Source organism: Egretta garzetta, unplaced genomic scaffold (assembly GCF_000687185.1).
Source record: "Egretta garzetta isolate BGI_Z169 unplaced genomic scaffold, ASM68718v1 scaffold506, whole genome shotgun sequence".
Taxonomy (NCBI): Eukaryota; Metazoa; Chordata; class Aves; order Pelecaniformes; family Ardeidae; genus Egretta; species Egretta garzetta.
The window spans coordinates 161,610-176,399 of NW_009260065.1; the positions used below are offsets into that span (position 1 = coordinate 161,610).

Sequence of the window (14,790 nt, forward strand, 5' to 3'; positions counted from 1 at the left end):
GTTGGGGTCGTGGGTGAGTGCGATGGGAGAGGATGAGTCCAACCAGCAGAAGGGAGAGCAGATGTCGGCAGGGTTTAAACTGTTGATCCCCAGGTCTAAGCCTGGCAGGCCTTGACTCCTGCGGGTAATGTTATCAGATGGTCACGGCACAACCAGAGTCTGCGGAGAGCGATGCCGAGGTGGGCTGGGTGTGGGTCACGTTCCACTGGGCACCCAGGCAGGCAGGGGCTCAGCTCCCGCGTCTTGCAGGCGCTGGGGAGGTGGAAAACGCAGGAAATCGGTTTTGAAATGTTCAGCTTCCAGTGCCAGTTACAGCGGTCGCTGAATATCGCTGCCAAATCTGAATTCTAGATGTCCTCGAGGGCAGAAAAAGCTTGACACTGGATGTCTGAGCAAATATGATCAGCAGAAATGAACATTCAGGGTAGAATTTCAAGGGCATCTCAATATACAAGTTAAAACCTACTGGTGCCTGAGTGGACCTGGAAATAAACCACCAGGCTGGAGCTTCCAAGACCTGGCTGGGTTGTTCATATACCAGCTGAAATGTCTTGCCTAAAAGAAATTCCAGGAGAGGAACATAACAAGTATGGGAGCGTTGCTGGAAATTTCAAATCCACATCATGCCATGCCACCAGCAGAAACCAGACCAAGGAACGTAGCTGTTGTCTTCATACTTGTTCTCCTACTAGGTTTTGGTGTTAGGTGTCAACAAGAAAATGAAGTATTGATGCCAGAACACAAAATATTCTGCTTTGCAAAGACAAAGAGAGCCCCTGGGAGAGGACCCATCCCACTGCTGTAGAAGAAACTGCAAGCAAGCGCCTGGTTTATCCAGGGGGAAGGTTGGGGCCGTTGTGGTGAGGCTCTTTTTCAAGGAGCTCTTACACTGGTTTCATTTCTTCCACTTTGTGCTCTCAGCTAAGGGGGCCCATCCAAGTTTTAAGGAGATTTGTTGCAACCTACCTGGGCACAAAACCACACTGACTTTGAGTTGGAGGTCTTTGGACATCTGGCAGCGGTGGGTGAACGCTGCTCGCCTGTCTGGAAGGAGGTGGTCCTACAGGATAATCCCAGGAATAACCCCATGGCTGTGAGATATCGGGGATGCTTGCACAGATCTCTCCGAATAACTGAGACCCTGTTTCTGCAAGGTGCAGCTGAAGTCTCCACGTTTGCTGGCTCTGGCGTTGAATATAACAACAACACTGACATTTGGGAGGGCTTTTTCTATAACTGGTCAGCTGGCGGCATCCCAGAAATCATAGGAGAGAGGGGACTAAAGGAGCGATGTGAGAAAGAGGGAGGCTTGGGGTCTTGAACCCACCTAGAGAAAAGGGCCAAGGCATTTGAGGGACAAGCAGGGAAAAAGGGGCCGTAACTCACAGGTCATTTTGTTCTACTGCTGAGTGGAGCCGAGAATAAATTCCTCCCTCCCTGGCGCTGAGGCCTTCCCAGCTCCATCTGGTTTCATTGATTCCGGTTACTTTGCCTGCAAATTCATCGCAGGGTCCTGACGTCTTCCCAGTACTGGCAGCTCCAGCCTGCAATGGGCCAGACCCTCACCCGGGGCAGGTCAGCCCCCGCCTTCCCCCGCGCCCGGCGGATTCGCACCGGCTGGGACAGAGGAGCGGGTGCCAGCGGTGGGGTGCGCGGGGACGTCCCCGTTGCAATTGGTTTTGCGTGGGGGAGGCTCGCGCCGCGCGGTGGTGGTGCGTGGCGCGGTGATGTAAATCAGCGGAGAGCTGGTGGGCAGCCTGGGCTCGGTGTGTTTGTCAGGAAGGGCAAGGGCTTACCCCGGAGGTGAGCGTGTGGCCTCTCCCTTGTTTAATTTTTATAAAAACCCAAATAGCCGGGCGTGTGAGGTTTCTGCAGCTGGGTCCCTGTGTCATCCCCGTGTTCCGTTACGGTTGTTGCTGAATCTCCAGGGTGTATGGAGAAATCTCTGTGCTCTGGTTGGTTTTAGTTTGAAATTTTGAGTATAGAGCACTGATTTTTGCTAAAAACAGTTAATATTTTGCTAGATTGAAGTTTTCATTCCTCTTCCATGTTGGAAAGCTAAAAGAAAAGGCTATGGCCTTTTAGTTTTGGACTTTTTCTTCTCCTGTTTTCTGTCCTTTATCGTGTCCTTCCCTGTTTTTTTTTGGTGACATCAGAAAGCAAAGCAAAACACAAAATGTTCCTTTTCCTTCCACATTTAGCCAAAATGCAACGTTTTGAATGGGCTCCAAGTACATTTTTTTTTTTTTCAGAGGAAGGCAGAGTTAGGACAAGTCAGCCGTATATTATGTATTGGAATGGGACTGCAACGAGCAGCCATGACAACACAAGCCTTCTGTGGTGGGACAGGGGCAGCAGGCGTGACCTGGGATGCACCGGTAGCCTCCGTGGCATTCGGGCAGGAGTCACTGTTGTGGATTTGGCTTCCTAATGGATGTATGGAGAGGGATGAGCAAAGCATGGACTGTGTTGAGAACCGAAGGTCCAACAGTGCTGTTCACAAAGTGGCCAGGACTGGGACCCCAAGGCTTGGAGCTCCCTAAAGGGCAGTGGGATGGCCCCATGTCCCTGGAAAAGCCCGATAAACTCTGCCAGAAGGAAAGCATAGGAGGCTGAGAAAACAGCATTGCAGTGAGTGATTCCAGGGCCCGAAACGAGAGGTTGCCCCAGGGCGAATATTGTGACTGTTTCACATTTATGGTGTGGTGACGCATGAGTCTTCCTCCAGGTATTGGTCAGGTTGTGCCTGGATGTGGAGCAGATGCTGTACGCTCGGGGTTTTGCTCAGCTGCCACTCTGATTCGGAGAAGGTGCAGAAAACCAGGGGCCGTGAGACCTGTGATGCAGTTGTTGGGGTTGGCGACGGCAGAGAGGCGAGTTGGTCCAGTGAAGGGGCAATACTGAGCGCGCTCGGCTGTCTTCTTATCACAGAGAGAGGACAAGTCCCAATGGGATGAGGTCCAGAGGAGCAGCTTCCCAGCACCTCGATGGATGTCCTTGCAGGATGGCCTGTCCCGGCTCCTGCAGGACAAGAGGCTCTTCTTGGCTGACCTTGGGATGGCAGCATTAGGTTAACGGTTGGACCTGATGATCTTAAAGGTCTTTTCCAACCTAGACGATTCTATGATTCTATGATTCTATGACCTCTGAGGTGGTGCCTACAGTGGCCGGGGCTCCCCAGTTGCTGTGGGATGGGGGACCTGGTCCTGTCCCACATGCACATGCTGAAACAGGACAGGCTGAAACAACGCGCTGGGCCCTCCCCACCTCCCCAGAAAAGCAGAGTTGCTCCTTACTTTGTATTCCGTAGCACAATAGCAACCCAGGAGAAATGCAGCCCTGTCAACACTTTCCTACTGATAGGAGCCTTTTTTTTTTCCCCTGCCTCCCCTGCTGCATTATTCACGACCGTAAAATATTCACCAGCCTGCTGTCTCCCCCCCCACTGCAAAACAAACCCCCAAACAATAATTCAAGCCCCGTTCCTTCCCATGTCTTGCAAAAAGCTAGGAAATAAATTTCTGGCCTTGGGTTGTTTTTACAGTGAACTTTCGTAGCGAGATTTAATCATGGAGGCAAATTTCACACTGCCTTGAAATGGACCCATAAACTTAGCTCAGCATCAAATTCCTCCTTCCCCAGCCTGCCCTCACAGCTCTGCTCTGCCGTGTCCCCAGCTTCACGGGGCTCCGAGGAGGAAAGCGCCGCCACCAGCCAAACCACATTTACAGCGTTTTTCCACAAGAAAGGCCAAAGCTGTACAGATCGAGCTCGCGTTGTACGAGCTCCGCGTTGCCACCCGGAAAGGGTCGAATCCTGCCTGAGTCATCCTTCATCAGGCAGGGAGTCCCCAGCAAGCCAGGGCATTGCTCTCAGGGTAGGAGTGGTGCTGGGGAGGCAGGGGGATGCAGCGAGCATCCACGTGGCCGGGGTATGGGCTTTGTTCGCTTTGAGCACGGGCAAGTCCGTGGGCATCGCAATCAGAGAATGGTTTGGGTTGGCAAAGCCCTTTAAGCTCCCCCAGCCCAACCACCCCCCTACCCCTGCCATCCCACCCCCAAACCCTGGCCCTCAGCACCGCCTCTGCCCAGCTGTTAAATCCCCCCAGGGCTGCATCGCCCCTTCCCTGGGAGCAGAGCCCGACCCCCCCCAGCTCCCCCCTCCTCTCAGGCAGTTGTAGAGGGTAATGGGACGCTGGAAACCCAAAGTCCTGTACGCTTGCCAGCAGTCTCAGGGTCAGTCCCGGGGACACTTATCCAGTCGTGTTTTATTGCATGGGAGATGACCATAAGGCACTGTAGCACCCGCTGGCTCTGACCTGGGTTCAAGGTGCTCTGCTCCTGGCCCAGGCGAGCTCAGCCACCACCACGGATGGGGAAGGATCCCACCACGAGGAGGGGGATTGCTGCAGCAGCTCAGGGACTAGGGCAGTAATTTGGGTCTCACAGCAGCCTGCTCCTTTTCCCGGTTCCTGCTGTTTCCTCATCAGGGCACTCATGGGATGGGGTCTTCCAGCGGGCGGTACCTTTGCCAGAAAGCTGAGCTGCCATCGCCGCATCTCCCTTGCAGACGGGCTGCTCGAGCACTAGGTTTTGCTTATGTTCTAGTCTGGGTGGACAAGACGGTGCAAAGAGAAGGTCCAACATGTGCTTGGAGAGGTGCTTCAGCCCAGGCAGCAGTGTAGCGATGCTCTTGGAGTGCGGGCACGCCTGACGAATGCAGATGTGGTGAAATCAGCCTCTGAGCCAGGGACATAAGGTACCACTGGAGACGAAGAGGCACCTGCAGGACACGTTTCATCCTCTCCCAAGCTGAGCATGGATGGGGGTGCCTGAAGTCCCCCAGCAAGGGGCAATCAGAAGGAGCGCGTGGTGTCTCGCTGTGGTGCACACCACGGCAGTTGGGCCTTCCTCTGCCTCGCAGACCCCAGATGAACCTTTCCAACCCATGGTGAGGTCATCTGGGCGCTGCCTTCTTTAGGCATGGGTACATGGGTCCTGAGGGCTTTCTCCTCTGGATGACTAACAGCCCTTCTGCAGCACAGGACCCAACCAATATATGGGAAAGGGAAGAATCACCATAAGCTCTTTTCCTTTTTAGCAGTTTTAATTTAAAATGACTTATTAGCTGGGAAAACATGCCTGCCCCCCCATCCCCCCCTTGGATAAACATACATTTTAATACATTGCAATGAGCAGAGAGGGAGAGATGGAAGTTTCCATTGACTTCATTTTATTTTTCTAGATTATAAAATATTTAAAATGCATAAATAAAATGCTCCATTGCAAAAATGCTGGCGTGTTTTTCTAAAGCAAGGCGGGGAATGGAGCTAAATTGAAATATAACCGCCCAGGGTGATCTCTTAACGTGAAACCAGTTTCAATGGGATTTAAGTGCCCACAGTCTCCCTGCTTGAATATTTATGTTCTTATGGAGTGTGACACATTCTTTTTTTTCCCCCCCTTTTTTTAATATTGCACGATATAATGAATCAGAGTCTTGTAGCCACCGCAGTGAATTTATGGTGCTGTGTATGTGTCATGAATAATGCTGAAGTTTCCTGGTTTTAATTAAATCTGTTCCGTCTATGATGCTGCCATGTTGCAAGAGTGCGGCAGGAGGCATTGCCCACAGGACGCACCTCCGAGCCTGGGCTGTCGGTAGACACCGGTCGTGGCTCTGCCTCCTCTTTGCAAGCGGTGCCTGGAGCCAGAAATAACAAGACCTCGGCTTTTTGTGCATCTCCATCTCTCTCCTTCTGTCCTAACACTTCTTAGTCCTAACTCTCAGGCGTCTTGTGGCATCCCAAAAGCGGTGTGAGATCCCTGTTGGGAAGCATTGCCGGTTGCAACCACATAAATAGCAAATTTTGTGGCATGGACCCATATCCACCATATATTGTAATGATGTGACTGCAAGCTCATTGTCACAGGAATGGGACTCAAGCCCTCTTTGTTAGAGAAGTCTAATTTAAATATGCCCCTCCACTGGCTTTTTGGGCAGCGTTGGTCCGTCTGCCTGGCTGTTGACCCATCCACCGTAGTAACAGGGCCACTGCAGTTGCAAACTTCTCATGGGTGAGTGCTTTGTATCACAGAATCCCAGAATCCCAGCATGGCAGGGGTTGGCAGGGCCCTCGGGAGCTCACCCAGTGCCACCCCCCTGCCCAAGCAGGCTCACCCAGAGCAGGGGGCACAGGACAGCGTCCAGGCGGGGGTTGAAGATCTCCAGAGAAGGAGACTCCACAGCCCCCCTGGGCAGCCTGGGCCAGGGCTCGGGCACCCTCCAAGTCAACAAGTTCTTCCTCCCGTTCAACTGGAACCTCTTGTGCTTCAGTTTGTGCCCATGGCCCCTTGTCCTGGCGCTGGGCACCACTGGGAAGAGTCTGGCTCCGTCAAGTAAATCGTCTCCTCTCCAGAAAGCAGCAATCGCTGCCTCATCCTATTGCTGAGCTCCCATACGGTGTCTCCCAGGCAGTGGCTACTGCACAAGGGCTTGGTAAAAAATAATTGCAGGGATTGCTCATGGTGTAGTTGTCATTCTAGGTGCTTTGCTTCTGGGACCGCTGAAAACCTTTCCACAGGCTGTCACAGCAGCTCTAGCGGCAGGGAACAGACCAAATATTGCCTATCAAATAGAGATGCGAAGGGCACTTGGACAGTGACAGCTCTCACATTGTAAGGACTGAAATCAAGCGCCACGGTGCCGCCGCTCTGTTGGTGGTACAGGGAGCCAGGCTCTGGTCACTGTGGCTTGCTGGTGCTCTGAATTTGCTCTCCTTTCTTGAACTCGGGTATGGCAATAGGTACGGCAAGCACATCATGTAGCTTGGCAGCAGCCCAGTGTAATATTAGCAGCAGATTTACTGGGATACCACGTCCAGCTCTAGCATTCACCTCTCCTGAGAATGAAAACCTGGGAGATGTGCAGACAAGAGGAACAAAGTCATCTGAGAACCGAGGAACCCCCCATGCAGTGAGGTGCTATGAAAGCACCAGTCTCTTTCTTCACATATTGGTGTTTAGTAGGTAATCCTGGGAGCCACAGGCTACCTACGGGTGGTGGAGGTGTTTGCAGGTGGCACGTTGGCCAACTGCACACAAGCTACTTACAGCAGACCGGAGAGCAGACCAGGGCAGTGGTGGATCCAGACTTGTGCAGGGCTCTGGCTGCTGGCAGAGCTGGGGTAAGAGATGAGCAGAAGGGGAAGGGATGTGTTTGACCTGCCTACCATAAGTGCTAATTCAAGTGTTACGCCTATATTTTTCTGTTAATTAAGAAGAAGGTGAAGTTTGGCAGCACTGGCACCCAGCACTCGTTGCTCTCTTCGCCTTGGAGAGTCACCCTCATCTAAACCATGTGAATATGATGCTGTCACTCCAAAAGATCCTATTTGCAAGCTCATGGTGCCTGTTTGCTAAAATATGGTCACTCAGTTAAGGCACAGATTGATACCAACTCAACTCCCAGATCCACCTTGGGTTTTCCACTGAGCAGCCGTGCCCAAGAGCTGGTCAGAGCCAGCGCTGTCCTGTGGCTCTGGCCCTGCAGAGCTGGAGTGGGACATACCCAGGGCAGTTACCTTACAGGTTTTCTACTGCTGGGAGGTGAGAGCAGCCAGGCTCTGCCCACTTCTACTAATGAGCATTTTATTTGTCCTTGGTTTCTTTTCCGATGTGATTTTAGGAGCACTTCTGGAGCTTGGACAAGACAGAAAATAAGATTCCACCGCAGCTTATCTTCCAGATCTGGGACAACGACAAGTTCTCTTTTGACGACTATTTGGGTAAGTCAGGAGAGTTTTTTGCCTCCATTCAAAAAGACAGAAAGGAAAACGTTATTGAATCCTTTCAGGATATGGAGAAAGCGTAACAAGACCAGTTTAAGCCACCGAACAGGGTTCAGTGTCAGTGTAAGCTCAGGACCGATGATAAGTGGTTGGTATTAGGCAGATTTCCAATCCCAGCCTGCCAGCAGCCTGTTCCTAGGCTGACCTAATGTTGAGAGCATCGTCAAACCCAGCAGAGCCGCCACCTTCCAGGAGGGCCCCAATTCTCCGTGACGCCGTTGAGTCTGTGCTCATCAGTGCTAACCGTGTGTTTGGGCTGCGACCCCCAGGCAGCACCACTGACCTGCCTCGCCTTACCTGGGACGTTCACACAGGAGCACAGCTCCATCCAGCACTTGCCTTTTTCGGTGCTAGCCTTGCTAATCGTCCTCAGAAATCTAGGATTAAGTCAGGAAAAAAATAAACCCAAAGCCTCCAATAGAGAAGACAGTGGAGCCATGCAGAGGATTATCTGTGCAGAAGCTGGAGGCTGCGGCATTACGGGTTTTTTGGTTGGATCTTGTTCTGCCTTTCTTTTTGCCGCTAAAAAAATTTCAAACACCAAAAGCTTCACCGAGGATGTATGCGATCAGGATCCTTTTAAATCCTGTCTTGGATTAATTACTGAGTGCCAAAATAACCTTGCCAAGGTGTGTTTTCCAGCTTTGGCTCTGCACATCACGAGCTCTTGACTGCTAACGTTATTTTTTTTTGCAAATTCCAACAAATAAAAGTGGTCTTTGGCTTTTGTAAAGCACTGTTCATCAATGGGCCTCAAAAACGTTTCACAACAAACCTGATCGGTCCTGTTATTGTCACCGGTTACAAGAATTTCTGGCACAGAAAAGCTGAGCCACAGGACCAGATCCTGCCCGTGTTCTTGGCCGTTCCAAACCATAAGGTAAATTAGTGTAGCAATGTAAATTAAGTACAGGCACTTTCAATTAAAGCTTGGAGAACCGAGCTCAGATTTCCTAAAGGCTAGATAAATGCGCTAATTACTGGGTCACTCTGCAAAGGAAATTACTGATCTTGTGGGATATCCTTCACAGTCAGTCTGCTGCAATTACTGACCAGGGTGGGGCAATAAAATAACCTCCTGCCCAATGCTCTTATACTGACTGGGCTGTGGGTGTGTGTACTATCTGAGTCTCACCTAAATCTCTTAGTCTTCAATAAAAACTGCAGCCTGCCTGGTTGACTTCAGTGCGAATCATCCAACCCTGTAGCTCTGTAGGTCAGCGGATATTTTGCAGCCTCTTCTAGAAGGATTTCATGGCTCAGGTCTTCCTAAGCACAATGGTGATGCCAAGAGCTCGATTCCTAGGAAAATCCACTGGCTAAAACCAGTGCTACGCTTGGAAATAGGGCTGCACTTCAGGAGGGTGTCTGCCCAAGCTCCCGGAGGTCAGGAGGGTGCCACAGGGAATATTTCTTCCGGGAAACAGTCCACGTTTGAAGGGCCTGTTACACCGAGATATCTTCCCAGTAACGTTCCTCCTTGCAGGTTCCATTCAGATGGATCTCAACAGGATGCCCAAACCTGCCAAGACTGCTGAGAAGTGCTCCTTAGAGCTAGTAGATGAGACCTTGTCTTCAGGTCGCTTTGTGTCACTCTTTGAGCAGAAAACTGTCAAGGGATGGTGGCCTTGTGTTGCTGAGCATGATCAAAAGAAGGTCCTGGCGGTAAGGTGGCCTCTTCACATGTTCTCTTGGGGGATGCACTCAAAGCATGGAGGAGGGATGTGGCTGGGGCAAGCACATGCAGGATGCCACAGTCAGGGCAAGAAACGCAGTCTTGGGCTGCAAGTTTTACAAACTGAACCAGCTTTTGTCATCTGGATGCTTTCCAGGATTTGTCCAGCACCATGCAAATGCCTCAGAAGAAATAATTTGTTCTGTGGGATTTTTGCTGTGGTTTTCAGAACATGCTACCTAATTTGAGCTGTATCGTATATATTCTTAATGACACTGTGTTTTGACAAGTACCAGGGAAAGGTTTCAGCTGTCAGACTGATACAGTTAAATGTGTCTGGGCTCCCGTTCAAGTCTTTGGCGACTGTTCAATACAGGTAAAGGAGGCCGGGCAGGGAATTAAGTCATTCAACAAAAGACCCATGAGTCGTTGCCTAAACTTGGGTGTCAGTGACATTTGAGATGTCCTGGAGTATCTGCTGAGAACACTGTAGTGGGCAGGTGAGGGATCTGTATGAAATCCACTCTTACCGGGTTCCTCATGGTCCCTGTTGGTAGTGGTTGAGTTATGCTCAAAGTAGTTTTTCTTTCCCCAATCAGTATTTTGCATCGTACATTCATTTCTCACCTCTTCCTTTTACATTTTTGTTTGTTTGGTTTGGTTTGTTTTGTTTCTAAGTTTGTTTTTCTTTAACCCACACAGGGCAAATTGGAAATGACTTTGGAAATTGTGGCAGAACAAGAGCACGAAGAGCGGCCAGCTGGCATGGGTCGGGATGAGCCAAATATGAACCCCAAGCTGGAGGACCCCAAGTAAGAGCACCTTGAATGGAAAAGTAACCACCAGGGCACAGAGTTCTCAAGGAGCAAATTGAAAATCTGGGTTCCCAGTTTGAGGTCTGCCATCTGCCATGGGCTTGCCCTTGTGTAGGGTCCATTTCCGACCGGTTGAAGCTCAGACTGTAAGAGCTGAGACAATCCAGGGTGGCTGGGAGGTTGGTCTGGACCACCAGGGAGGGCATTTGACATGGTCCACCTGGAGGGATGTGGGTTTGCAGGGTGAGCAGCCAGCTTATCACAGCAGGGTGTGCTCATGAGGTTGGGGGATCCAGGAGGGTGAAACTGCTGTGAAACTCAAGAGTGACCTCAACTTTGTTTGGCTCCAGGCGCCCAGAGACCTCCTTCTTGTGGTTCACCTCCCCATACAAGACCCTGAAGTACATCTTGTGGCGGCGGTACAAGTGGGTGGTTATCCTGGCCATCGTGCTCTTCATTTTGCTGCTCTTCCTGGGCATCTTCATCTACGCCTTCCCGGTATGATTGGGTGCAGGAGGGAACAGGGGGGCTGACCAAGGGCTTAGGTGTTCCCCCAGGTCTCTACGGCTGACCAGCCTCTGCGCTGACAGAGATGGTCCCAGTGCATGTGGCTGCAAAGTCCCACCCTGGTCCCTGAGGAACAACCCGGTGGGCCATGGTGGGTCAAAAGGAGAGTCTGGGTTTCCGGTCTCTGCTGCAGACTCACTGCCAGGAGCTCACCCCTTTGTGCCTGTGTTTCAGTTCGTGTCTAACAACGCTGAGGTTAATTGTGTTCAAAGGGGTTCAAGCAGCTGATGTCGGAGGTGCTGCAGGGCTGGTGGGAAAATCCCCGGCAAACACGCAGCCTCATTAGCGACGCAGCCGTTTTACAGGGCTGAGCAGTGGCAAAAAACCCATCGGGCTGTAATTGTTTAAAGATGCAGGGGAGTTTATAGGTGTTTGGGCAGCCCTGCCTGTCATTATCAAGGCTTGGAGCACTTTAAACCAATGCAGTGTCTGAAATGAGGGGGGGAGTTTTCACCTCATTAATCAAGAAAGTGGCTTTTCCTTGCCTTACCGTCAGTTCCACTGGCAAAGCAAAATAAATAAATAATGGAGCCCTGGCCTTCCAGTTTGGCTTGGGATGGGTTTTTGTATCCTCCTCTGTTTCTACAGCCCTGGAATAATTCATGCTGGCTCTTGGATGCCATTTCCCCTCCTCCCAGACTGATAAGAAAAATGACCCGACTCTCTCTTTCTAGCACTTAACAAATTCTGCTTCTTGTGTATGATTTTTCTTTTCTTTTCTTTTTTTTTTTTAAAGAAAAGAACTCTTTGGGGTAATTTATAACTTCATGTGAGAGAATGTGGCTGCCTTTTGCAGATGGCTTTGTGTGCTTGCAATGTGCACCCGAAAAGTGAGGTGTGGAATTTCTCCTCGCCATCGTAATCACTTTCAGATGATTTGAAGTCGTGCATGCTTGGTTGTTCCCGTCAAGGAAAAAGGGGATGGGATTAGATCGTGGCTCTCCCCATCCCTCTATCCCTGTAGCCATGGGAAGGGCTGGGATACTTCTCCTGCTGGAGAAACGATTCCAGAGGTGCTAGGTAGGATGAAGGAGGAAATAATTGTGCAAGCGCAGATTTGTGTGGCATTGCCTCCTCCCTGCCCTGTGCTCAGAGCCATTCCTGGAGGCTCCCCTCTATGTCAAGTAGCAGAAACCAAGCCTTTTTGACCAAGAAGAACTCAGTGTTTCCCTGAAGATGCAAGTGGCTTTGCGTTCGTTCCAGTGGTATCATATAAAAACAACGCTGAGAGGAGAAAAAATTCGCAAACTATAAATATTGATTTACACTCATTATTACTTGGGATTTTTCCCTGTTTCCTAGCTAAACGTTGTTGTATTTGATTTCGTTTTGGTCGGGTCAATTTTTAGTCATATTTCGAAAAAGCAAGGCCATGTTTCATGGAATTTTTCTGTTTTTATGTTCTTGGCCAGCTTCCCCTAGATTTTTGAGGTCACTGGTTCTGTATCTACTCGGAGATTTAGTTCCTTTCCCGTTTCATCAGGCACTAAATTTGGCAGTCGCACTGGTGGTGGCTTGCTATGAAGGATGCCCCTGGCATCCCGGCCTTTGGCAGGGCTTACCATTACATCCCTGATTAGATGCATGGAAAAACAATCCCTCCTCACTTCTGTTCTGGTTTATGTGCCAGGAACGCCATCAGAGCCCGTTTAAAACAAGGACCTTGCTGCGTTTAGCGTTTTATACGCAATCTTGCTGCTACACGTGCAGTTTCGAGGTCCCCACGCGGCAGGTAGAGGGTTTTGTGTGTGCCCTGCCCCTCTCATCCTGGGCAAAGGAGCGGGCGATGGGAAGGAAACCTCAAGGGAATCCTGTTAGGGCACGTGGACCTGAGCGGGCAGGGGGTGAGGAACAGGGTTACTAGGATGTTATGGGGTGCATACAGAGGTGAGGTTAGTATTTTCCTGCTTCTGTTGCCCTTTTTGCTATGGCCTTGCATGAGGAGCTCTTCCACAGCTTTCTGCTCATTGGGACCTCTACTGGGACCTCCAGGGTCCTTCCAGGGTCCTTTTCAGCAGCTGGTCCTTGGCTCAGCAGGAGCCTTGGGACCTGCCTGCAGATTGAATGCCCCTGCCTGCACATTGACTCACCCTGCCTGCACATTGAACGCCCCTGCCTGCACATTGAACGCCCCTGCCTGCACACAGCCTCTCCGCCTGGGAGTGTTGCGTACCATGCATCAGATGCTGCCAGAGAAGTCTGAGCCCTGGCTCCAGATCTTGTCTTCTTTGGACTCTGCCTACTCTGCCTGAGGCACCAAAGGAAGATACCTTTTACCTGAGAAATATATACCCACAATATGCCCTGGGAAACTCTCGCTCCTGTGAGCTAAGCCAACCCTGCACAGGTCGCCCTCCATCCCAGACAGACGGGAATCTCACCTGAAAATGAACCCAGGGCATTTCCATTGGCTCTCAGTATAAAAATGGGATTTTTTTTTTGATTTATTCCTATTTCCCATGCAGCGCTGAAAGCTTCCAACCACAGTCCCAGCTTTGTGGTCAGAGTAGCTGGAGAGTAAGAGCAAATGTCCCATTCGGAAGCCGTGTGCTTCCACCCGAAATGGTGAAGGGCTGTCTGTGGTTCCCAACAGTAGTGCCCAAAAACCAGTGGTTCAGGCTTTTCAGTGAAATTGAAGAAGCTCATGTCTTGGTCTTGTTCAGGATACCCTCCAGAGACGCTTTACACCCCAGGGAAGTATCTTCCCCATTGAGGCGAGAAACAAAATATTCTGCAAAATAAATATATATGCCCTTAGAGCTCCTTCAGGGGATCAGGAACCTTTGAAGATGTGGTGCCTTTGTGCTTCCCCCATCCTCAGGACACAGAGCACGGGTGATTGATCATAGGCTGGAATAAAGATCTTCCTATTCCTCCTCAGGTCCTCTTCAAAGTCTCCTTCCCAGGAGAGCTTTGTCCAACCCACCGTTGTTGGACAGTCAGGGGATGTGCCATGGCTGCCCCGGTGGGAACTGGGCTCCCTGGAAGGAGCAGAAGTGGGGAAGGGTCTGGAAGTGCTCCGGGAGGTTCATCAGGACCCATGGGGAGCTGGGAGTGCTGCAGTATGGGAAATTTAGGCACAAGCCCGTAAGAAATCAGTCATCGTTAGCACAACTGTTTACAGAGCAACTCGTTTTAGTGAGGGAGAGGCCATTCCCGACTGAAAAGCCTTTTGGTTTTGGGTGGAAAACTGCATGGTATTGCAAATTTCCATAAAAAAAAAAGTTGTCTAGTTTTACAAAAATGGGAAAAAATGTTGAAAATCTGATATTCTGAGGTTCTTCTTTTTTTTTTTTTTACTTGGGCTTTTCCACCCAGTCTTAGTGTCAGATTACTCGCTGGTTTGCCTTAGCTTTCTTTGCAGGGTGGTTGTCATTATGGTCTGTATAAGCTAGGACTCTGGGAACGGCATTCCCTGGATATTTCCCATACGATTTCCTCAGACGGTCCTAAGATTTAACTTGACATCAGAAGACTCCTTAAACAACAGATGAAACTATAATGAGATCCAGTAGCTAGATGCTGCAGTTAGAGGAACTATTCCAGCAGAAATAGGATGCTAATTTTTGAGACGAAGAGTAATTAACCCTTGGAACAATTTGCCAAAGGCCGTGGTAAATTCATCATTGCTCGAGTTGTCTGCGTATCGAGATTGAGTGCTTTCTACGCGATACGCTCTAGTTCCACCCCATACTGCTGTCCAGCTGCGCTCATTTATGGCACATTATGGGGCTTTCTGGAAAGGTCACAGCATCCCAGAATCCCAGCCTGGCAGGGGTTGGAAGGGACCTCAGGAGCTCACCCATCCCACCCCCCTGCCCAAGCAGGCTCACCCAGAGCAGGGGGCACAGGACAGCGGCCAGGCGGGGGTTGAATATCTCCAG

At 50.5% G+C, this 14,790-nt stretch overlaps 1 protein-coding gene across 1 annotated transcript in view; it reads left to right on the forward strand.

Moving 5' to 3' along the window:
- DYSF (dysferlin) overlaps positions 1 to 14,790 on the forward strand; it is a 109,469-nt gene that overhangs the window by 91,632 nt on the left and 3,047 nt on the right. Inside the window, exons 49-52 of the mRNA XM_035896592.1 lie at positions 7,687 to 7,786; positions 9,336 to 9,514; positions 10,227 to 10,336; positions 10,690 to 10,837. Coding sequence (XP_035752485.1) covers positions 7,687 to 7,786; positions 9,336 to 9,514; positions 10,227 to 10,336; positions 10,690 to 10,837 — 537 coding nt within the window. The remainder of the gene's footprint in view (positions 1 to 7,686; positions 7,787 to 9,335; positions 9,515 to 10,226; positions 10,337 to 10,689; positions 10,838 to 14,790) is intronic.